Consider the following 24,951-nt stretch of genomic DNA (forward strand, 5'->3'; position numbering starts at 1 on the left):
TGGTATGTAAAATATATCTTATCAAGTCTTTGGGTTTTTTCCCAAAAATTGTGCTTTTCTACACGAGAAACACATACACGCATTTTGTAATTTCAAGCATTCTGATTTAAAATATAAAAATTATGCCTCTTACTTGAAGCTTTGATATCCTGACTTGAGAGATTTTTTACTGGTTCACTAAATTCTAGGTAAGTAATTTTATAGTCCATTTGTAAATAATGCTTTACACAATTGAGGAGTAGAAGCACAGCAAACTATGCAGTTTATAAAGAGAATGTGAAAATAGCTTAAATTCCTGTAAACATAAAGGTCATTGTTTATGGCTGGAAAAGATCTGGAGTTTTGTCATGTATTTCCTGGTAGCTAGTAAAACTGGGCTGTGACCAACTTTTTTCAAAAGGTTTGAGGCTAAAATTCTCAGTTACTTTTCCTGATCGTTTAACAAGAACTTGTTGGGTGTATCATGACACATCTCCATTTTAATAAACATCTCCATACTGATATTTTAACTTTGAAGGGCAATAGACACTGAATTCAGTCATGAGCCCACTGCCCTAATAATCTCTAATATAACATCGGGTTTTAATAAGCCTCCTGTTTGCAGCACACATGTGCTTAAGACTGCCTGGAAACCAAATCAGCAGAGAGAAGGGATTACTTTAGATTACCCTGAAATATGCATTGTTTGAAATGGCCTCTGGTGACCAGCTTTCATGAATGGCTGATTTTACTTGTGGGGTACATCATCTGGCTTAATTATATCAACATCCTTTTGTGTGACAAGTGCAATTCTCAGTGAGTTGAAATATGAACCTTTAAAACAAAGCAAACTGGATAGTGAGAAAACAAAGTTAGGGGAAAATGTGTTAAAAGCTCACACCACAGTTTTGTAAAAGCTCTCATTTTTGCTGAAAGACTTTTTCTTGGATTGTTTTATGTCACATATGGTTAATACTGTATAAACCTAAAGCTTGATACACTTTAACTTTGTTGAGCCCTGTAAACTAACTGGCACAGAGGCACATTCTTAATCCAGTCCTTTTGAATATTCCTTTGCTCCCATACAGAAATATGGGAAATCCCATACAGATTTGCTGCCATACAAATCTGGACTGCATCTTATCAGTGCGATCTCAGCCGTGGTGGTTGAAAACTATGTATTGGTTTTTTGGAAATTTAAAGGTTAAATGCAGTAATCACAACTACACTTCTAACACTTTTTTAAAAAATAAAAACCCTAAACTTTGACTGATGCTATAATATTTTTATTATCACCATCTCCAGTCCTACCATTAGATAATGATGTGGGGTGAATCTTCCCCCCCCAGTACTTCTTTTTTCCACAGCACAGCACTGCTCTAACAGAGATTTGTATTTCAGCTGTATCCTACCAACTATAGGGGAAAACACAGAGATTTGTACTTCCAGGGGTTTTTTTAAAGGAACCTATTGCAGCTGGGAATGCAGTAATTATCGAACTATTGCCTTAATATCCCATGCAAGTAAAGTAATGCTCAAGATTCTACAACAAAGGCTCTTACCATATATGGAGTAAGAAATGCCAGACGTCCAAGCTGGATTTAGAAAGGGAAGAGGCACCAGAGATCATATCACAAACATACGTTGGATAATGGAACTAAACAAGGAATTTCAGAAGAAAATCACCCTGTGCTTTATAGACTACAGCAAAGCCTTTGACTGTGTAGATCATGAAAAACTATGGAATGCTTTAAAAGAAATGGGGGTGCCACAGCATCTGATTGTCCTGATGTGCAACCTATACTCTGGACAAGACGCTACTGTAAGGACAGAATATGGAGAAACAGATTGGTTCCCAATAGGAAAGGGTATGAGACGGGTGTATTTTATCACCCTATTTGTTTAATCTATATGCTGAACATACCATACGGAAAGCAGGATTGGACCAAGATGAAGGAGGTGTGAAAATTGGAGGGAGAAATATCAATAATTTAAGATATGCAGACGATACCATACTACTAGAAGAAACCAGTAATGATTTGAAACAAATGCTGATGAAAGTTAAAGCGGAAAGCACAAAAGCAGGACTACAGCTGAACATCAAAAAGACTAAACTAATGACAACAGAAGATTTATGTAACTTTAAAGTTGACAATGAGGACATGGAACTTGTCAAGGATTATCAATACCTTGGCACAGTCATTAACCAAAATGGAGACAATAGTCAAGAAATCAGAAGAAGGCTAGGACTGGGGAGGGCAGCTATGAGAGAACTAGAAAAGGTCCTCAAATGCAAAGACATATCACTGAACACCAAACTCAGGATCATTCAGATCATGGTATTCCCAATCTCTATGTATGGATGTGAAAGTTGGTCAGTGAAAAAAGCGGGTAAGAGAAAAATCAACTCATTTGAAATGTGGTGTTGGAGGAGAGCTTTGTGCATACCATGGACTGCAAAAAAGACAAATAATTGGGTGTTAGAACAAATTAGATCAGAACTGTCACTAGAAACCAAAATGATGAAACTGAGGTTATCCTACCTTGGACACATAATGAGGCCATTCCAACGAGTCGGCACCACCACAGTAAAGGCCCTCTTGCTGGTTGTTGCGGGCTGTGGCAGAACCACGAGAGTCTCCGATTATGATCTTAGCTACCGGGCAGGTCTTTTTAATAACCTTGCTCTCATTAGCATTTTGTTAGATTCTGTGTCCTTCTGCATTTTGGGGGCATCAGTGGAAGTCACAGCTGCCCTCATTGAATAAGCCAGCAGGTAAGATCTCTGCCTGGGGTGAATCCGGCAGGGCCCCTGCTGCCAGCAAGGCAAATTGTGCAAGGAACCTCCATCACCACAGCAGGCTCCCACTGCTGACATCTGGGGATGAAGTTAGCTAGTGCATCCCTATTCTCATGCAGTTTTAATCGTGTGTTCTGTCTAGCTCAATTGAGAGGCGTGCGATAAGTACAGAACCCAGGGACACAAGATCACATACTGCTGGTCCCAAGGTCAGGATACAGCAAGCAAAGTTAGGTCAAGTTCCAACAGGGCAAAGTCAAACAAGCTGAGGTCAGACTCTGACAAGCATGGGCAGAAAAAGCAAAGGTCAGGTCCCAGTGAGGTCAGTCAAACAAAGGAGAGTGTTAGTCCAGATAAATGTGGTTGGGCGCAGCAGAGATCAAGATCCAACAAGGAAAATAAGCAAATTGGGTAGCACCCAGGATAGCTCTGGGTAGGGTGTAGACCGGAAGTCAGACAGGACAGACTTGAAAGTCACTCCAAAACCCAGGAAACTCAGACTGAGCCTTCAGTGGGACTGCACCTTCCTCTGGGCAGCTAGTTCTGCCCCTGAAGAGTGACGCCTCTGCTCTTAAAGGGACCCATCCTGTTTTAGGAGCCACTGACTCTAATTAGTAGTCCTCAGGCTGGAGAGGTGCTGGCATGATGGGCTTCTCTGATGCTGGAACTCCCAAGCAGGCAGGGACACTGAGGGCTAATTCTGAGGACAAATCTGCCTTCCAGCCCAATATATCCTGTGTATACATAGCCCCCCAACAGTGAGAACTTGGAGCCCCTGGATCAAGCGAAGAGGAGAATGCCTGCAGTGATTCCCTAGTGACTGGCAAAAGTGCTTCTGTAATCATGGAAGTTATTGCTTGCTAAAATTGATTGCCCCCTTCACATTCTGTGGATTTAATTTCAATGTGTCCTCCTGCTACCAGAAAGCCTCTCCTGTTCATTGAAGGACTGTTTCCAAGTGGAAAATCTGTGAGAAAAGTGAGCCCAAATCCCAAGAATTTCCTTGTTTGTGCACGCTCTTTTGGAAGACTTCCTACAAGGTTATTCTAAAGTCTGATAATTTACACGTGATAGCCTGCATTTTCCTTACTCACAGTTTTGTATACTGTAGTATAAGCTCTGCTACTTTTCAGTAGTGGGCTATGAGAAGTCTTCGATGAGCTCTTTTAAAGGCCATATAGAACAGCACTAATCCATTTTCTCCTCCCACTCGTAGTTCTTTGGATCCAAGCCTAAATATGTGGGTGCATAATTTATTTATTCCTATGAATGTAATTATTTACCAGGAGCTGGTTGGGAATGAATACATGGACAAAAACAGCCCAAAGTTATGAATACATTTCCTACACGTTTAAAATAAATGAAAGTTTTTGACTTGTTTAAGATGCTGCTTAGCATATACACTGCTATTACGGTGTATTACAATGTGTGTTGCATTTTTGTGTCTTTGTAGGAATGTATGTTTGCAGAAGAGTTTATGTGACAATCCCGTCTGTAGTTTGTTTGTGAAATTGCAATGCACTTTTTATGGGGTTACAGATTCCCATGCTTGCATTTAAACTAAGTTATAGTTGGTGGGAATGTTAATTTATCCCTAGGCATAGGTTAAACATCATAATTGCAGGCAGATCTTATTTAGAGGTGAGCAAATAATTCTGATTGACTGATAAATATGTTGAAGATTAGACAGATAAATGCTGGGCCTAGATATTTAATGACATTCTTTGTATTTAGTATAAATCCAGTGCTTTACAACTAAGATTAATGGATTAACCTTTAAGAGGAGGCAGTAGATCCTGCTGTTCTTAACTTGCTGTATTATAAATGCATTTTCCATGCTGAGAGGCTTGATATCCCATAGGAAATTAAACTGCTATTCCTGATTTGCTGAAATGATTGTTATGCTTGTTTTCCTGCAGTATAAGTGTGGGATTATTGCTTTCTTTTAAACCTTTTATTTCAAGGACTATACGTTTTCCTCAGCAAAAACTAGTGTTTTTCAACAGCCGTATGCTTCCAAAAGAAAAGTCACCATAATTTTGAATTGGTTTTGGCCAATATTCATCAGCAAATCTCATGTGATTTACTATTATGTAATCTTACTAGGGATTCATAACAAAAAAAGCACAAAGCATGATGCAAATCTGCATAACAATGTGCATATCCTAATTTACATATTTGGAACTATAAATTCTCCATATTTAAAATTACTTCAATGTTAAATAGAAATGTAATACACCTCACCATTTTGGGGTAATCAGTGACCAGGTAACCTGTTCCTATCAAGACCTTTGCTCTCCTATATTATGGTTCTTTGTCTTTAAACCTGAGCGTAGACTGGACACTCCTTCAAAGAGAGGATTCCTGCTGACATTTCTTCAATGAAAGGAATATCTTTTTCAAAGTAGGACATAGGATCATCCTAAAACTTACATTTTCCATGCTGTTAATTTCATGAGCTACTCAAACTCCTTAAAAGTGCATCTGTTCAAATACAGTAGGATTTCATTCTCTCTATGATAACAGTAATTGAAGATCAGTGGAAACTATGCATGTGAGCTGGATAAATTTACATATACAGAAGCTTCAAAGAGAGAGAGAGAGTGTGTGTGGTTTGTTTCCGCACCTGCACACACTCTTTGAAACTTCTGTATATGTAAATCATCAAGGATTTTACATCAGAGACCTATTCAACATAAGGAATGTCAAAATCCTTCTTATATGTATTTAACTGGAGATGGCAAAGATTTGGTCTCTGGGCTTCAGTCATTACTGTAGGGTATGGGATGGTGAGAATGGAGAGGAGTAAGACTTTGAAGGGGAAGAAGGCACCAGTGATGTGTCTACAAGCGTGCTGGAGACTGTGAGTTCCCACACTGTAGCCAGTGACAGTTCTGCCCCTATAGATCCCGTTGCCAGTGAGGAAGCCTGATCCAATCAGGAAGATGACCCTTCGCCTACCTTTCACCCCCTTCCTTTGCCCATTCCACTGTCACTGCTGCCCTCCTCCTTGCTGAAGCAGTCCAGACACCCTCACCTTGGACTCAGAGGCTGTGGCACCAGCAATCTCAACAAACCTTCACTGTCCCTCTGAGAAGGAGCACTCGCTCTGCATAGTGACTCTCAGTCCATGCAACTAAAATGCCTGCCTATCCTTACTTAAGATCAATAAGGAGGCATTTCTCATTGTTGCAACAACATCTTAGTGTGGTGTAGTCATGCCTTGTTAATCCTAGTAGTGATGCTGAATCCTGTGTAACCTGTAAACTGATTCATGAAGCGTTCTGAACTGAATCTTTCTATTAAAACGACTAAAGAAAAGTTTACCTCCACATTCATGTCTGACTTCAGTGGGTTCAGGCAGGATAGGTATGTTACTCAGTTAAAGATGAATTAGTTGATTAACTGGTGGAAGTTAATATTAATCTCTAAATTGAAGTATGGGGTTTCTGTGTGTTTGACATTTTGGTTCTGATGGAAAAATAAAACTACTGAAGATTTCTTCTCAACAAAGAGTGTTAGCTTCCCCCCCTTTAAATTTTATTTGTTTTGCATTTCTTTCCACATCTTATGAATATTTATTCCTCAAGTTAACACCAAAAAGGTGAGTGGCCAGATCATTTGGGGAATTCTTGCTATTTCATTGTCAGAATAGAAGTGATGATACTGATTTTGTTATGACTTTCCAATGAACAATATTACTAATCAACAAATGCAAGCCATATTCCTGTTTCTTTAGCTGCAAAAGTGATGAAGGATCTTGAGAGCTTTGTACTTAAAAGAAAGTTAGCAGCTCACTTGATCCTATATCAGTCACCTTCACACAAGGAAGATCAAACTTAGATGGTCAAAATTAGATGATGATTACATTTATATGCAGCTGTTCCTCCCAAAAAGAGCCTAGGGCAGCAATTCTGGTAAGATTTGGAGTTTAGTGTCATCAATATGTGGATGGCACCAAACGCTCTCCCTCTACCCAGACCCAGTGAGATATTTGAAGAACTATCTAGAGTTGGAAATAGGCTTCATGAATGCTAATAAATGGAAACTCAATCCAAACAAGATACAGTTCTTGAGGGTATGCAATCTTGTCAGTCTTGGATGGATGGTTGACCTATAGGTGATATCTTATTCCATTAGGTTTGCACTTTGATAGTTCCTATAGAAAGTGCATTTCTACTTAATGTTTGGATGGCATCTGTGGCCAAAGGTGCCTTATTCCAGCTTCACTTGGTGCACGAGCTGAGCTTCTCCTAACTGATGATATTTGGTTTTGGGGAGAAAAGGCCCAATAACCTCCACATTTGATTACTGCAGTGAACTGACATCTGAAAAATGTTTATAACTTACAGCTGGCCTAGATTGCATCTGGGATCCTATAACCACTGCACTAGTTACCTGTTAGTTTCCAAGTTTGATTCAAAGTGCAGTTTTTTACCTTTAAATCCTAAATGGTCTCGGTCTAGAGATGTTGGTGGTCAGTTCCTATCATACCTGGCTATTAGCCACTTTGTCTGGGGCTGATGGGAGTTGGAGTCCAAAAATGTCTGGATGGCACTTCATTGTCTACCTCTGGTCTAGAGCATTTGAAGAAGTACCTCCTTTAAAAGACGCATTGCTTAGGATGTCTTTCCTATCTGAGGTTCTGCAAGAAGCTAACCACACTAGGGCTTTTTTACTGACAATAATAAAAATTAATTGATTAAAATAACGGGGTGCAGGTTTGAGCTTTTTTTTGGTGAAAGCTGGCTGATATTTAACTTTTTTGTGTGTGTGTCAAATTTGCCATTTTGATTTCCTTTGGCTTACAATTGTAATTTTGGTATTTTTAATTATTTGTAAATTGTTGCAATATTCCTATGATCTGATGGAATATTAAATGATTATAAGTAACTAAATATTTATTACTAACAAGTTAGCAAATATGTATAGAAAACTTGTCTAGTTATAAAACTGATACATTTTTTTAAAAAAAATGGAGTGCAGTTCCATACATGTTTATCTGTATTTATGTCTTGTATTGATTGATTGATTGATTGATTGATTGATTGATTGTAAGCCACTCTGGAAGAGTTTTTGGCTGAAGATAGTACTACTACTACTACTACTACTACTACTACTAATAATAATAATAATAATAATAATAATAATAATAATAATAATAATAATAATAATAGCAATTAAGCCCCATTGAACTCAGTGGGGTGCCTCCCAGGATAAAATTGCAATCTTTAAAATACTTCTGTTTTATGTAACTTTTAATATTGGATGTGATTTCAGAACTGGAAAACAGTGGCTTAAACATTAATAATACATTGCAAATTACAAAAGTAAAACTATGCATATTGAACATGGATACAATTCCAAAAACCCGCATTAGCGAAGGGCCAAGAAGCAAAGCGCCGGAAAGCGGGGCTCTACTGTACACCGTTAATGTGCAGGATTTCTAGTGCAAGAAAAGAAAGGAAGTTTGTCTTTTCCTTAGCATGATCCAGGTTTTTTTTAATTACCCACACCAAAAGCTGCTATTTATATTGGGAGGAGAGCTCCCATGGGCACTTTCCCATTGTAAATAGCAGGTTGGGGATGGTGTCAGGATTGCAGTGGGGAAATTGTAATTTTTCCCACATAGTATGGTCCTGATGCTGCTCAGTGGCTATTTACATTTTCAAAAAATATGCACATCAACTGCTTACATGCACCTAATGTCACATCCATGTCCACACTGGTCCCTAGAGTTGTTGCAATGTCAAAGGATTGTATTAGAGCACAGTTTCCCCTGGATGCCTCCCTGGTGGGGTGACATCAGTCCAAATGTCACAGGCAATGCTACTTCCAAAGTAAAGTCCTTCAGAGAGCAGTGCTTCCAGATCAAAAACTATACATGAAGCTCTACACAGCCAGCTTCCAGTTTTGGCAGACATCCCTTCTTGTGAGATATGACAGGATGTTCCAAAGATCTCCGTTAGGAATGATCCATCCTCCCATTTTGCTTTGGGGGTGGGTGTATGTAAGGTTCTGTAGCTGAGTGACAGAACCCTCCCTAGTCAGGCCACTGGAGGTTGCATTGATGTTGTTGGGAAAAGAGGGGTGGGAAATACAGGCTGAAGAAATTGGTCACCACTGACCTTAAATCAGTCATGCTCAGGTGTGTAATTGCTGGAAGGGTCATGCATATTGTAATGGATGTCAGAATGTCAAGCAGGCTGAGCCATCTCTTTGTACAATTTTTATTTGAGAAACAGTTTATAGTTTTACAGATCCATGTAAATCTTGCTGCAAAATTGATTTCTGTAGGATCAGAACGTATGTGGAAACGGGTTACTTCAAAATGTATCTGCTCTGATTCCATCTATGAAATCTGCTGATTACGTGCATGCCTGTACAAAAGAAGTATTTATACTTTTCCCACATAGCATATTTTTCAGCAGTCAATATGTTTTCATTTACCTTATGGAAGAAAGGCAACTTGTAGTCTCTTCTTGATTCTTGGACACTGCACAATGCCTTGCGTTCACTTACCATGTGTGAAGAACAAGGCCTCTCTTTAATTTTTCTTGCTTTTGACTGTTTCTCAAAGACAAATTGCAGTGTCTCTGAGGACACTTGTAGACTTGGGCAAAGTAGCCAACACAAACACTACAGTATGTTCTTGTATCCCCTGTGAAGCCCTAGATTTTCCAGGGGTGTTTCATTGCTTCATTTCCGTCAGGAGCTAGAAGCCAGGCAGTGAGAGGATGGCAGGTTTTTAAAAGGTGGCCTTTGAAGAAAGAAGTGCTCGTGCAAGGGGGACATGGAAATGCATGTAGCGAGTAGATAAGAGTGCATAGCAGATGCGCTACCACTGAACTACAGCTTTCCCCCAAATGCAAATATGAATGCTCGAGGGCACAGAGAACACAGTATGTGCCTAGACACCTCTCTGCATCATTAGGAACCCAGTTTTTTCCAAGGTGCCTGCTTGTGCAACAGGTCTGTACAATCTATTTAGGCCAATGGTTCCTAAAATATTTTCCCCACTTGAAAACTGCTGAGGGTCTTGGTGGACCACATAATGATTGTTCTGCCTGTTATAGCATATTGTGCTGTGCTAGGTGCTGTGTGACTTTAATTGTATTTTTATGGCTTCTTTCGTATACTGTATAGTACTTTCTTATATAGTATTTGATAGTATTACAATCTGAATTCCATAGAATTCAAATTTTAATAAATAAAATACAATATAAGAAATAAAAGAAGCAATAAGAGTACAATTAAAATCAATATGAATGATTAATGCAATGGGTGTGCCATCTGTCTTCAACAACAAATGCATAGACTACCTGAATGAAGCTCATAGACCACTTGTGGTCCATGGACCCGTTTAAGAACCCTTGATGTAGAACTTGAACAGAAGTTAGAGGCGTGGCCTGCTACCATGATTCTGAAATGTGTGTACACACGCACACACATGCACATGCACTCTCACCCTCACTCATTACATTTATATCGTAGGAACATAGGAGGCTGTTTTATTCTGAGTCAGATCATAGGTCCATCTAATTCAGTATTGTCTACACTTACTGGCAGCAGTTTGCCAGGGTTTCAGAGAGAGGAAATTCCTAGCCCTACTTGGAGATGCTGAAGGGACCTTCTGCATGCAAGACAGATTCTCTGTCACAGAGCTACAGTCTTTCCCCACCTTTTTTACCAAAGGAATCAAGGTGACTTGATTTCCATCTTGGAAATCCCATTTTACTCTCAAAACTCTCTGAGGTAGGTTGGGATAGGAGGATAGTGATCTGGTCACCCACTGAGTTTCATGGCAGAGTGGAGGTTTTAAGCTGGGTCTCCCTAGTCCTAATCTGGTCCTCTAACCACTCATACCCCACTGATTTATGTGAGTTCACATCCTGGTTTGTCAACTCATGAGCTCTAGTCTTGCAATGAGTTTTTAAAAAGAAATTAGTTAAATAGTTTAGCAAATGTGGTTGCTAGATGTCTGTTGATTTGAGTTAGTGTGCTAGACATCCCAGTCTCTACTCTTCAGGCTCTTGTAATCAGCTTCTTAATTCCCACATTGACTGATGCAGTTAAGACCAAGACAAAATTCCTTGTGCGGCTTTCTATGTGAATTCTTTTTGGGTGCTTTCCCATCAGCTGCTTGCTTTGGTATAGCCACAATTTAATTAACTTTTTACGGGGGAAATTGTTGTTCTCCTGGTTTTTTTCTCCTGTGTCTTACCTTTTTTTAAAAAACAACACAATTTCCATATGTGTAGATCACTCCTCTGTCTTTTTTAGGAGGCATGATAGTGATGTATTGGGTGGGTTACCCTATAGCCATGCATCCACATCCAAAACACACCTTTCACGTCTCATTTTTTCTTTTTTTGTCTGTCATTTTTATCAGCATTGTTTTTTAAATGGACATTTTTATTGCTGCTAAAATGCCCTTTTAATATATATTTTTAAATATTGAAGCATCTGTGCAGTAGCTCATTAACTAAAATATGTGACAGTGCAAATTTAATAACTGATTTTTTAAAAAATAATTCTCCTAGTTAGCATTACTTTAGCACCATATTTCCTTTTTAGCCACTCTTTTAATTAGCACTGAACACTTTCTAGCCTACCTTTTAAAGAAATAAGTTATAATGTAATCATGCAGCAGGCCTAAGTACAAAAGTGCTTCAATACAAATTGATTTTTTAAAAAAATATATTTTTTTTAATCGCATGCTCAGAATTGTCACTTTATCACTCACACACAAAGGTGTCCGCATTCTAAATACTAATAGTGGTTGGAGTGGGTTGCCAGTGACCTGTAGTAACAACTCATAAACCTTAGTGGAGGGTAATTTGCATAAACTTTGCATAAGTTAATTTATATGCGGAAGTGCAGGCTTCGAAATAATTTACTATAATTTAAATAGATATAGAATGCATCTCACCACCCTAGCGTGGAAGATGCCAGGTGACTTGTATGCCTGCTGGCCAGGTGCAGCTAACTGGGTAACTGTGCCTAGTTGCCATTTAAATGGCCCATAATGCTTCAGAGCAATGCTGCTTTGAGTGCATTGTGGGAAATTAAAATGGAGACTGGATCCAGTTGTCCATCTTGCTGCTGCCATCACCAGATATGCCTGCTGGGGTTTAGTGATGGATGAGGGGACCCACTGGAGATCACTTTACCCAGGGCCCTGTCAAACCTGGGACTGTTAAACCATATTGTGACCAGTGTTTACTTTAGTGCATCTGGAAAGGCCATCTTTTCTGGTACAACATTATCTGAAAAACTTTTCTAGGCAGTACAGCTGATTCAGGAAATGCTGCCCTGGGCTCCTGCTGGGGGGAAGGGCGGGATATAAATCTAATAAATAAATTAAAAATTTCTGTTTTTACTCCCACATGTTCTTCCTTTGGGTTTATGTGAGAGAAGTCCACGGTTTGTGCTTTAAGGAGGAACCCCAGGAGAAATGTCTGTTTAGCTGTTTCACCAAGTGCAAGTGACGGTGCTGTATTAGGCAAGAAAATACTTATTTCCTCAATAATCCTGTTCTCCAACCTCTTCTATCTTATATGAGCCTGAGCAAATAGATAGGAACTAAAACATTTTTTTAAAAAAAACAGCCCAAACTAATTACTGACTTCCAGTCTGCTTATCTGAATGTCATGCAGTCAGGGCAATGGCATTAACTTAGCATGCTGAATCCTCCAGCATCCTGCCTTTAGGTTGCTGTGATGTCAATCAGAGATTGGAATGTTTATGCACAGACAATGAGGCTGGTATTTCTTTGCTTACAGACGCTTGGTGTTGTTTTTTTAAATGCCTTCACACACTCCTAGTGCAATTATCTCCTGAAGAGTGAAGTGCATGACACTGTAGGATATGTTGTGAAGCTTCAAGTATTGGGTGTGTGAGAGAAGAAAGAAGAATCCAGTATTTAAAAGATTTATAGAGAGAGAATATATTGCTGGTGGTCTGTGTCAAATTTCTCCCCAAGGAATTGCATCCCTCCTTTGTGTTTTGGAATGAGTAATGGGACCATTCCCACCACTCCCTCCTTCTCTGCTGTGCTATGCTTCCATTTAATTAGTTCTGCTGGTTTATCTCCTACTAGTTAATGTTGCATGTCTAAATATGAAGTCTCAGGTGTGGGAGTACTGATTGTCTGATGAGTTGTGTTCCATTCTCATTAAGGCTGGTGTTGTGTCTTTTCCAAGCAGACTTTCCCATGGAACAAGCCTCCTGTAATTTTGTCTGCCATCAAGCCCTGTGTGTATTTTGACATAAAAATATATAGCCAGTTAAGCTCTAAAACAAGTTAGCATTATCGCAAGTTTCCACCTCTTGATGTGGAGCTTCTGTCAACAGGCCAGAGAATGCTAAAGTGTAAATGGCTAACCCGTTTAGTCACAAGGCCCATCAATCATTTTCTGCTGTGGGTTTAAGTCTGCCGCAGCAAAGAGACCCCTCCTGAGGTTGCATTAGGGCTTACAATAGTGAGGCTGTTTGACTGACAGCCACTGAGAAAGGGGTTCTGATAGGCTCAGTGAGCAGAATCTGGAAATGGAGAATTGGGAACAAGGGCTTGGTTAGAGTTGTTGTGCATTATAGATGATGCACTCAACCCCTCTGCTGATTGATGAAAGACCGGGATATAATCTGGACTGTCACTTAATAGGAGCTCTCTATTAAGTTGCAAAATAGAAATGGAGTAGCATCAAATAATGTTCCAAATTACAGCCAACAGCCATGTCTTTGTCTCTAAGTGCAGGTGAGTTGATCTAAAACAGCTCTGCTATTTTGCTGGTACTTTGGGACTTTAATGCTCTTAAATAAAAAAGATTTGAAGAAACGTAATCATGTTTGTAGAAGTGAAGAAGGCCAGCACATTAATTTTGCTGGTTTTTCCCAAGAAAACCTTAGTCTTGCCAACCATGAGGGCAAGTACTCATTTAAATTAAAGTATTTATGAAGAAAAGGGTTTAATTGGCTTCTCACTTTCAGTGCTCCTGGGAAAGGATGTCTACTATACTACACGAGACTTATTTTTGAACAGAGAATCAAAAGGTTATGGGTTTGCATAGCTCTTTCAGAGGGCTTTTCCTAAAGAAGCTTAAAATACTTTTTATTGGATCAATTTAATGATGGAGAGTTCTGTTTGTTTTTAAATTGTGCTGTCAACAAAGCTGAAGTATTTTCATAACGTAACAGAAAACACAAAAGACAGCTAGCCCTAAAACTTGGAGAGGGTAAACAAAGAGCAGGGCTGAAGAAAATATTTTATTTTCAAAAAGCCATGTCAAGCTGCAAAACCAGCTTTCTGTTCTGGCCTATGTATATTTAATCAAATGTGTGCTTCACTGAGTTCAATGGAATTTACTACTAACTTGGTACATGAGTCGCGGCTTGAAGCCTAACCATATCTGACTCAGCTGGTCTATCACTTTTTCTTCATGCAGTTTTTTGCTTTTTTTGGCTTAAGACTTGAACTTTAATGGTTTGTTTCTCTGTCACTTGCTCAATTTCTTTCCCCTCCCTCTCTATTTCATTCTCCAGAACCTGAATATTAAGGAACAGAAACATTTGCACAAGGGTTTAACTGCAGTATTGGACAGATACAATGAATCATTATTGCATTGCATTTATGTGGACTGTGCTTGGCACTGAACTGTTAAGGAGCCACTGTACTACCGTCAAATCCCCAAGGTTCCGAGGACGTGTACAGCAGGAGCGAAAAAATATCAGGCCAAACATTATCCTTGTACTCACAGATGACCAAGATGTGGAGCTCGGTGAGTCTGTTATGATTTACAGCATAATTTCACTCAATCGTCTTTAGTAGTTTTTTAAAGATCACTTTCTTCTCTGTAAATGATCCTTAACATATTTGCTTTTCCTGCACTTTATTATATTTACTTGACAGATTTGTAAATCCTGTTTCAAGGGGAAAAATTACATCCATTTTCTCACTGCATTTGATATGTCTTAATTGATTCCCATTTGGCTGAGAGGTACATTGCAGAATCAATATATGTTAATATTCAGCTACCTCTGATTAAATGAAACACTTTCTAACATTGTGTGCAGCAAGTCCTCTTTGGAAAAGCAGGAAGCTGCCTGTCAACAGCAGTCAATTTTTGCTAATAATTTTTCTACAGCATTTAAGCATTTGAAATAGTGTATCATGGAAACTCCACTCAGAAAACTAGACTAGAACTTTATTGCCTTTCCCCAACAAATGGCCATAAGAAGGAAACTCCTGACTCCACCCAGATACAACTAAATCCAGTGCCATCTAGTGACTAAGCTATATAATGGCACTAACCACACACAGTGGATATATTCTCTTGTGTGTATTCATATTTTACTTTTATACTGGTTATTTTGTCCAGTTTACATACAATAGCATAATAAGCTGAGAATGAATATTGAAATCATATAGGCTATTATTGAATTTGGCTTTTTATGCCTGTTATATATTATTGCCCCAACAGAAGACCTACTTTATCCAGGCAGATCCATCTATGCAAGCAGGCTTCCTTTTGAGAGTTCCCTGGAATGACTTGGATGCTGTGTAGGAAGGTTCCTTGGCTGGATGCCTGTAATTGAATTCACATCACATTGCACATTTCCCATTTAGATGTGAATGTAAGCACATCTTCACATTGCTCTTGTGCTTTAGATGGTAATGTGCATCTCCATCCCCTATCTATTGCACATGGTTTTAATCCCTGGATGTTGTTCAATAGCAGCACACTTGTACACTGTTTTTAATGACGTGTTCACTGTGATTTGTTGCAGCAATGAATAGGTTATTAGAAAAACATATCTCCATCTTTCCTGGTCAGAGATCCATGCATGCTTTTCTAATTATCAATTTGCTGGTGCTACAAGTCATAATGATATACCACTGTTACTGGCAATTAAGTCAGTGAAAATGTTGGGAGCAGAATAAAGCCTTGGATAAAAGTACCAATTTAATATTTTAAGTATTTTAATGTATAAATAATTTTCATGTTTCATTACAGGCCGTAAATGTGGGTGTTTTAGCTTTAGTAGTGCAATCAGTTTCTTGAGGCGATATACCTGAATCTTCGGTCTTGGCAGTAGTCTAGACTAGGATAGGGGTAAAATACTCCCATACTTTCCACTCTCTCTGGAGCGGGAGGCTGGCAGCTGAGAGGCAGGGTTGGGGTGGGTTGAGAGAGTCCCTTTTCCTCATTCCTCTGCTCTTCCTTGCTGCTGCCAGGCACAAGGCAAAGATCAGATACCTGCTGCATCTGGATCAGCTTGTTTGCCTCATGCAACTCATGAGTAAATGGGGCAGCAGCAGCCGTTAAACAATGTGGGTCCCTCTCAAGATCCAGCCTGGTCCATTCTCTCTCTCTCTCTCTCTCTCTCTGGAGTGACTTTACTAGCTAAAAACCTGGAAGGGTGGGGACTTGGAGCAGCAGACTAGCTTATTTCACAGGTCTACATCTTTTTTTTCTAGACCACGTAGGAGTTTACTTTAAAAAAGAAAAGAAAAAAGAAAGCGTAGAGTCTGGGCTCCTGCTGGCCCTTAGAAACATACCCTTTTATCTGTGAGCAGCCCTGAGTACAGCTACTCCATTGCTTTTTCCAAAGCTGTAAACAGAATTTGGTTTTCCATTGCAAAGTCTTTCAAGTCTCTCTTTGAACTGAGAGCAGCAATGCAGTTGTGTAGTGTTTTATTTTTATTCTGGAGAATAGGTCATACTTACTTGGGAACAGTGAATTTAGTGGGACTTGTGTACACTTTTTTTTGGAGGCAATAGGCGGATGTTAAAAATATTAAGGCAGATTCGGAGCATCAGCCTAGGAGAGCCTCCTGAGTTGGTCTGATGCACTAAGCAAATTTCACCCCTGACTGATTGTCATTGCACTGTGTGTGTCTAAGTTTAAAAATTAACTGCATTTTTTCCCCTAGTGCTTGGCATATGCGTAATTAAATATCTGTTGACTTTAAGGTTCATAAGCCAAAACCTAATACTTTACTCTTTACTGTGGGATTCCCTGTATGTACAAGGCATGGCAATCTAGCCTCTAGTAAGGACTACAGTTCTGCTGATGAAAGAAAACATTATAGCAGAAGAGTGTTTTCATTTTCCAGGAGATAGCAGAATTGCATTTAACTTGGCTTTAAATGGCCATTTGTGTTTTACACTTAAGAGAACAAATTTCTAATGACATTAGTTCTTAGTAGATAGATTAGTAATAACAGAACTACTATTCTATGATTGCATGCTGATAAAATTGTATTTATTTATTTATTAGACTTATATCCTGCCCTTCCTCCCAGTAGGAGCCCACGGCAGCAAACAAAAGCACTAAAACCACTCTAAAACATCATAAAAAAATACTTTAAAATACATTAAAACAAAACATCCTTAAAAAATATTAAAGCAAAACATCTTTAAAAACATATTTTTTAAAAAAGCTTTAAAACGTATTAAAAAGGAATTCCACCACAGATGCAGACTGTATTGGTATTTATTTATTTTTGTTTAGCTGTGCAAGCCCACTTTTCCTGCCAGTAACCCATCTGTGGTGGAAGGAAGAACTATGGAACCTGGGTTCAAGCTGCGGGGGGGAGGGAATGCCAGAGCCCCAAATAGAGCAGATATTACCAGCCCCCACACGTCCTGAAAGGAGGTAGAGGAAGCAACCACTGGCCAACTTAATAGAATGGTTGTGATGGGGAAAATAAAAGCCAGGACTTATTTAACAGAGATGGGAAAAGGGGAAAGGAAGGGGGAGGAAGAACTCAGGTAGCTGTATAACTTTATAGGAAAAATCTAATCAATAGGAGTAAGAACATAGCATAAGAGGATATGACGATCCTGATGGATCAGGCCAGTGGCCCATCTAGTCCAACATCCTGTTCACACAGTGACCAACTAGGTGCCCATGGGAAGCCCACAAGCAGGATCTGAGTGTAAGAACATTTTCCCCTCCTGTGGTTTGCAGCACCTGGTAAAATGAAGCCCAATAATGGGGTAATGCAAAGGTGAGCATGCAGAGTGTCTCAGACCTGTCACTGGCTCTAGTGCACACAGTCTTGAGATGAAGGTTAGGTCTCAGGCTCTGGCACACACCTTGGCAGTGGAGCTGCTACTGAATCAGTGCTTCTCTAGGAGTGCACAAGTCAGTAGTGGTCTTCTCTGGATACTTCCTGTTTACTCCCCCTCCTCTGTAATCTCAGTCTCTTCACCCTCTTTCCAGTCTCCTCAGAGAGAACCTCTCAGCCCCTACAGTGATTTCGACAGACCAGAAAAGGAATCTGTTCCAGGCCAGGGATCCCACAGGGAGCTCCGTTGTAGAGGGTTACATAACTTTGAGTGTTCACTTCTTTCAATTTAAGCCCAATGTACAGTTTCATGTTTCTTTGAGCTTGTTTGCATGTTATAGTAAGTCATAGTTAAAAATAAAGCATGGTTTACCACAAATGGACAGCAAACTGCAGAATGCTGGTCAGTCTCACAACCTCACTCCTACATTCTCCAACCTAGAGGAAACAAACCACAGTGCTGACTTGGCTTTTAGTGTGAACCAGCACTCATGGCTTGTTTCTTTCCAAACCAACCATGAGCAGAAATGAAGGAAGAAACAAATTACAAGTGCTGGTTTGCTCATAACGCCAAGTCAGCACTGTCGTTCCCTCCCAGTGGGGGAAAGGAAGGAGCAAAGTGGACATGATTGAGCAACAAGCTGCTGGTTTGCAGTAAACCATACTTTTATTTTTAACTATGATTTACCATGAGATGTGAAGGAGCTCTTTATATCTTCCCGAAGACTAAACTCTTTTTTATAAAATGAATTTTTTTTGGTACTGTGTTGCTGTTATGTGCCTTCAAGTCGATTGTGACTTATGGTAACCCTATGAATCGGCAACCTCCAATAGCATGTTATAAACCACCCTGTTCAGATCTTGTAAGTTCAGGTCTGTGGCTTCCTTTATGGAATCAATCCATCTCTTGTTTGGCTTTCCTCTTTTTCCACTCCCTTCTGTTTTTCCCAGCATTATTGTCTTTTCTAGTGAATCATGTCTTCTCATGATGTGTCCAAAGTATAATAACCTCAGTTTCATCATTTTAGCTTCTAGTGATGGTTCTGGTTTAATTTGTTCTAACACCCCATTATTTGTCTTTTTCGCAGTCCATGGAATTTGCAAAGCTCTCCTCCAACACCACATTTCAAATGAGTTGATTTTTCTCTTATCAGCTTTTTTCACTGTCCAACTTTCACATCCATCTATGTGAAAACCTCTATGATTGCACGAGTGAAAGGTTTCAGAATGTTAGATAGAGCCTGAGCCTCATGATCAAGTAATCCCCCTCAGCAGCTGCACTCTACACCTTCTGTAGCTGCTTTTGGTGAAATTAAATGTTTAATTTAGGTGAAAATAGAACTTAGCATATGTATAGATGAGAGATCCACATTGGTATACAGACCTTGAAGGTAATGCCACGGGAACATGGACTCATTGTATGAGTTCTGACTGACTTTGCTAATGTGCAATAAAACAATATTTCTGACATAGTTGCTTTTGTTTTTTAGGCTCGTTGCAAGTGATGAATAAAACCAGGAAGATAATGGAGAATGGGGGTGCCAGTTTTGTCAATGCATTTGTAACTACCCCAATGTGCTGTCCATCTCGTTCTTCAATGTTGACAGGAAAATATGTTCATAACCACAACATCTATACCAACAATGAGAATTGCTCTTCCCCGTCCTGGCAAGCAACACACGAACCACGTACGTTTGCGGTGTATCTCAACAACACTGGATATAGGACTGGTAAGAGTTTTTTTCTTTCTTTTAAACCTTTGATAAAAGCAGTTTGCCTCCTAGCTATTGATGCATTTTAAAATGCCACCAGGGTTACTGTTGGAAAGCACAGCACATGGCACATCAACCTTGCTGACACAAGAGCTGGGTCTTGTTGCCTGGATGGGATTCATTGTTCTACTGAAGGGACATAAATGTAATAAATAAATACAGTGGTAACTTTGTATTGCACTATATTTGTAGAGCAGAGTGAGAGAGTGCTGTATGATTAAAGGCCTAAACCAGGGATGGATAACCTGTAACTCTCCAGGTATTGTTAGACTGCACCTCCCATCACCCATGACCATTGGTTATGCTGCCTGGGGATGATGGGAGCTGGAGTCCAGCAATATCTGGAGGGCCACAGATTCTCCCTTCCTCACCTAAAACATTTTCAAGGATTAGACAGGTTCATAGAATAGACATATCAATGGCTGTGAACCAGGGTTGGGGACCCTTTGGCTCTCCAGATGTTGTTGGACTCCAGCTCTGATATCCCTGACCACTGGCCATGTAGCCTGGGACTGATGGGAGTTAGAGTCTAACAACATCTGGAGGGCCTTGCTGTTAGCCATCAGAGGCAGCATAGCTCTTGAGTGCTAGATTCAGGGGATAGGCAGGTGAGGGGTGCTACATTTATGTATTGCTGGAAGCATCTGGCTGGCCATTGTTGGAAAAGAACTACTGTTCTATATGGACCTTTTGGTCTGATCTAGCAAGGCACCTCTTACATACTTAAGGACAGTGACAAACAGTATAATTGCAAAGAAGCATTTATATTGTGGAAAGATGTCAAAAGGTCAGACAAAATTGATTTATTTTTAATTTGGACTGTAGAGTCTGATTCACTGTTTTGAAATTGTTTTGTGTTATGTCTCAACCACATTGTAACCACCATATGTGCTTTTAGTCATGTCCAAATAAATGTGCTTACTTGCACGTTTAAGAAGGGTCCTCCTGTACTCACCACTTTGTCAAGGTTTTTGCTAGTGGCTGAACTTGTAGAGGGGGAAATACTTGAGATCACAAATCTGAAACTGTCCACACACATGATTATGCTGCAAAGTCAATGGTACATTATTGAATAAGGATTAATATAGATGTGTCGCATGAATCTGATAAAATCATTTCCAATTTCATTTGTCTTGCTTTTCCCTCCTGTGATAAACGGTTGAATACTTTTCTAAGGCAGCATTGAGTTGCTTTTGATTAACAGTGGGATTTATGGCTATGCATGAAGGCTTTTCTGTTTTATAACAGAGTTATGCCGATAGGAAAATTTCACTTTGTAGTTGGGACCTGTTTCATGCATTATATTGCCTGCATGGCTGTCACTGAGTAAAACGTACCACACAGATGCCTTCTGTGTGGGAAGCCCTTTAGAAATCAGCTCCAACATGGTTCAGGCTAATTCTAAGCACACAAACAAAAGTCTTATTTTGGTTGAAGGAATTTGCTTGTATGATTAAAACTGGCCTGAGTGCAATGGAATCTTCTTAGCATACATGCTGTACTGTGTAGAAAAAACACTTATTAATATAACAGATAGTTTATATGTAGCACTGTATTATATGAAGCAGGCCAATTTAGGCACAGAACTATTTACTAGGTCACTATTAGGTTTCTATTCGGTGTTGTCTTTGCTGGTATAATTTTTGGTCATGCATCAATCATGAAAATATTCACTTACTTTATTATTTCATTTATAAAATTTTCTTCACTAAAAAAAATCGCAGTGCTGTTTACAGATAATAACATAAAGGACAATGCTATTAAACTCTGAAACCAGGTCATCTGCTCCAAACAGCAGCAAGATAATGCAATCAAGTGACTATTCAATAGATCAAAGGCAACCAGTGCAGATTGCTCAGAATAGGTGTAATGACTCCTACCATACACACCACTCAAAAACTGAAGAGTGTCATTCTGTATCCGTTGCAGCCCCTGAACTGCATTCAAGGGCAGCCCCACCTAGAGTGCATTATAGTAATCTAGAGGTAGGGTTACCAGGTCTTAGATCACTGTAGCAAGGCTATTTTGGTTCAGGAATGGTCAGGCTAACCAGCTCCAGTGAGCCAGAATGGTGAATGGTCAGGGATGATGAGAACTGTAACACCAACAACATCTGGAGGACATTTCTTTTGCTACCCCTGGACTAAACTTATAACTATATATGCACAGATGATCATGAAGAACTGCTTCTGGTAATTGGGTTTGAATGTTTTATAGGTAGTATGCCTCTTAGTATTTAATTCAAACACTAACAGAGCTTTTATAGAACAAAACTGCAGTAGTCTCTTCTAATGTTGTACAGTACTTGAGAGTGTTTAAAATGCTTACCATACATGATGTTGTTATAACCATCACACAACCGGATAAGGAAGGTAAATGTTATTGCAGGTGAGAGAATGAAATAAAGTGGCTTGGCTAAGGCCAGCTATGGGATTCATGGCAGAAGTGAGTTTCATACCAGGGCTTTATAGGTCAGTCTCATAGCCAGTATTCTCCAGGCACAAGTTCCCCCCCCCCAGTCCTTCTACATCTCTTTCTCTATGGTATTCTATCCCTCCCAGCTTGCATTCTTCTACTTAAAATGCACTCAACAGCTACATTCAGTTGCTATGTTATATAAACTCTGCTCTGCAAAAATAGTCCCCCAAGTACTTTCATGCATGCCTTGGTCTTGACGGGTATTGTTGTTTGTTTTATTCTGTTGGCATGCTCTGTTTTCTTGGTTACCTGGTTGCTGAATGGCTGTACATCTCTTTCTTCCTTAGCAAACTGTTCCTGAAAGACCTTGAAATGATAAGAATTTCTGGTGGCTGCACAGTTTCTTTTCTCTGTTATGATGTTAACTTTCTCATTCAGCTTGTGGCAGAGGAGAGTATTCTGGTGATTGGGTTTAAGTGTTGCATAGGCAGTATGCCTCTTAATGATGCCAGTTGCTGGGAAGTGGGGAGAGCTCAGGTTCTGCTCTGGGGCTTCCCATTGGCCTCTGGTTGGCCACTGTGAGAAAGTGATGTTGGACGAGATAGGCCATTGGCTTGATCCAGCAGGCTCTTCTCACATTCTGGAATTGGCTATACTAGGGGGTTACCTATCAGAAACTCCCTAGTGCAGCCAAGGATGCACAATGTTTTGCAAACACCACCAATCATGGCAATGCTTGCAAGGGCACCAGGCTTTTCAAGCACCACTAATCAGATGATGATTGTCGCCTGCAAAACCTTGCACTTTGCAACCACTACTGATCAGCTGGTCATCAGTGCTTGAAAGGCACTGTGCCTTTGTTCACAGTGGTTTGCTTTCAGACTGTGCAGGCAAAGTGAAATGCATCATCTGACATCATTGTGACTTAAGGTGATTGACAGATGGGTGGCCACACCCACCTCTCAAAGTTGGCCCACAAGGGGAAATAAGGTTCCTGCCCTCTTGCTGGGTCCAGTTCCCATCCTCTGCTGTAGAACGTTACTGCAACTGGAACATGAGCCTTTGTTCTGTGTGGTGTGGTTCTGTACTTATGCCCAACAAGATCTTATTTTTCTGTGAGATGAAACCTGCATTAGGTACAAAGTGTGCAAATTAGCCTTGGAAAAGGATGGGCCATTGTCTATTTTTGTGTGCCTGGGATTCCAAGTATAGAAAACATTTTTTCCCAAGTTGGGGATAACGGCTTTAGCAGACTTTGATTTTGCAGGCTCCACTTGAGGGTATTGGGAGTACTTGTCAATAACAACCAGCAGGTCATCTCCTGATGAGAAAAAAGCCTCAAAAATGAGCACAGTCTTCTGGCTACGGTCTTTGCTCTCATCGCCAGTGGCCACACTCCTTTGTGAGTATAGCAGCAAGGCCAGCATTCTTTGCACTGTATATTTTCATTGGTAGAAACCAATATACCGAGTGCTCCACCCAAAAATCTCCAGAAGACCCATTCTTTTCTCCTATTCTTCTTTGAAAGCCTCCTCAAAATAATAGATACCCTTTCAATCTAGAGTATACTTCCTGTATGCAAGTGATTATCTCTGAACTGTGATTTTACACTAGGAGAGTGAGATAATACATTTTCTTAAATAAATAAACATCCTTGATGACCTCATATACTGTACTACAGTAGTTCAGATACTGAAGACTTCTGCTTCACACACGTTTTAATTCAGAGTAGCACGTGTTCTCTAATTTTACATAAGGCACTCAGTTGAAATGGGCAGGGGTACCTCTGTATGCCAGAGTCGTCATGTCGCAGCAAATAGTTGGAGCAGGCTAAACATGGGTGTTTGGGACATGGAGTGGCTTCTACAAGTCCTTCCTTTTTCTATGCATGTACTTGTTGGAAAGGGTTGTGCCTGTGATTGTCTCTGACAGTCTCTCAATTATGAGAACTGCAGAGCTATGTTTTGGAGTGTTGCAGTTAAAGGGTCTCCTTGGAAATCAGACACATTATTATTGTTGTTGTTGTTATTATTATGTATTAAAGTTATTAGTCGCCCATCTGGCTGGTTTACCAGCCACTCTGGGCGACGTACAACATAAAAACATATAATTCACATTAAAACCTTAAAATTCCAACAATAAGACTAAAACCTAACCCGCCCCCAAAGCCTGCCTGAAGAGCCAGGTTTTCAAGGTCCGGCAGAAGCTCATCATGGAGGGGGCATGGCGGATGTCATTTGGGAGGGAGTTCCACAGAGTGGGTGCCACAATTGAAAAAGCTCTCTCCCTAGTTCTCACCAGTCTAGCTGTTTTAACTGGTGGGACAGAGAGAAGGTCTTTTGAGGCTGATCTTGTTGTGCGGCAACATTGATGATGCTGGAGGTGCTCTTCCAGATAGACTGGGCCAAAACCGTGCAGGGTTTTAAAGGTCAAAACCAACACCTTGAATTGGGCCCGGAAAGCAACTGGTAACCAGTGCAACTCCTTCAGCACTGGAGTGATGTGGTCTCGCCGGCAGCTACACTTAATCAGGCGAGCCGCCTCATTCTGTACCAGTTGCAGCTTCCAGACTGTTTTCAAGAGTAACCCCATGTAGAGCGCATTACAGTAGTCTAGGCGAGAGGAGACCAGGGCATGTACCACCAATGGGAGCAGATGGTTTGGAAGGAAGGGGCTCAGCCTTTGTATTAGAGGGAGTTGATACAATGCTGCCCGGCTCACAGCCGAGACCTGAGCCTCCATGGACAGCTGGGAGTCAAGAATGACCCCCAGGCTGCGGACTGTTGGGCTGTGACCCATGGGCATTACTGTCTCTAGTTGTTTTCCATAAAGCCTGCAAGTTTGGAGAAGTAACTGTTATCTCTTGGCCTGAGAGTGAGCAGACATTCAAGGCCAGCGGTTGTCAT

At 40.2% G+C, this 24,951-nt stretch overlaps 1 protein-coding gene across 11 annotated transcripts in view; it reads left to right on the top strand.

Annotated features, from left to right (window-relative positions):
• Positions 1-24,951, top strand: part of SULF1 (sulfatase 1) — a 167,679-nt gene that overhangs the window by 76,415 nt on the left and 66,313 nt on the right. For 10 of the 11 annotated variants that reach the window (XM_061600850.1, XM_061600816.1, XM_061600825.1 and 7 more), the window contains 2 exons: positions 14,324-14,559; positions 19,346-19,585. In XM_061600850.1, coding sequence (XP_061456834.1) covers positions 14,388-14,559; positions 19,346-19,585 — 412 coding nt within the window. In that variant the 5' untranslated portion in view covers positions 14,324-14,387. Of the gene's footprint in view, positions 1-14,323; positions 14,560-15,261; positions 15,416-19,345; positions 19,586-24,951 lie in introns of those variants that run through there. The other variant, XM_061600875.1, reaches the window with a different exon arrangement.

The sequence above is a fragment of the Rhineura floridana genome, chromosome 1, assembly GCF_030035675.1.
Source record: "Rhineura floridana isolate rRhiFlo1 chromosome 1, rRhiFlo1.hap2, whole genome shotgun sequence".
NCBI classification, from domain to species: domain Eukaryota; kingdom Metazoa; phylum Chordata; class Lepidosauria; order Squamata; family Rhineuridae; genus Rhineura; species Rhineura floridana.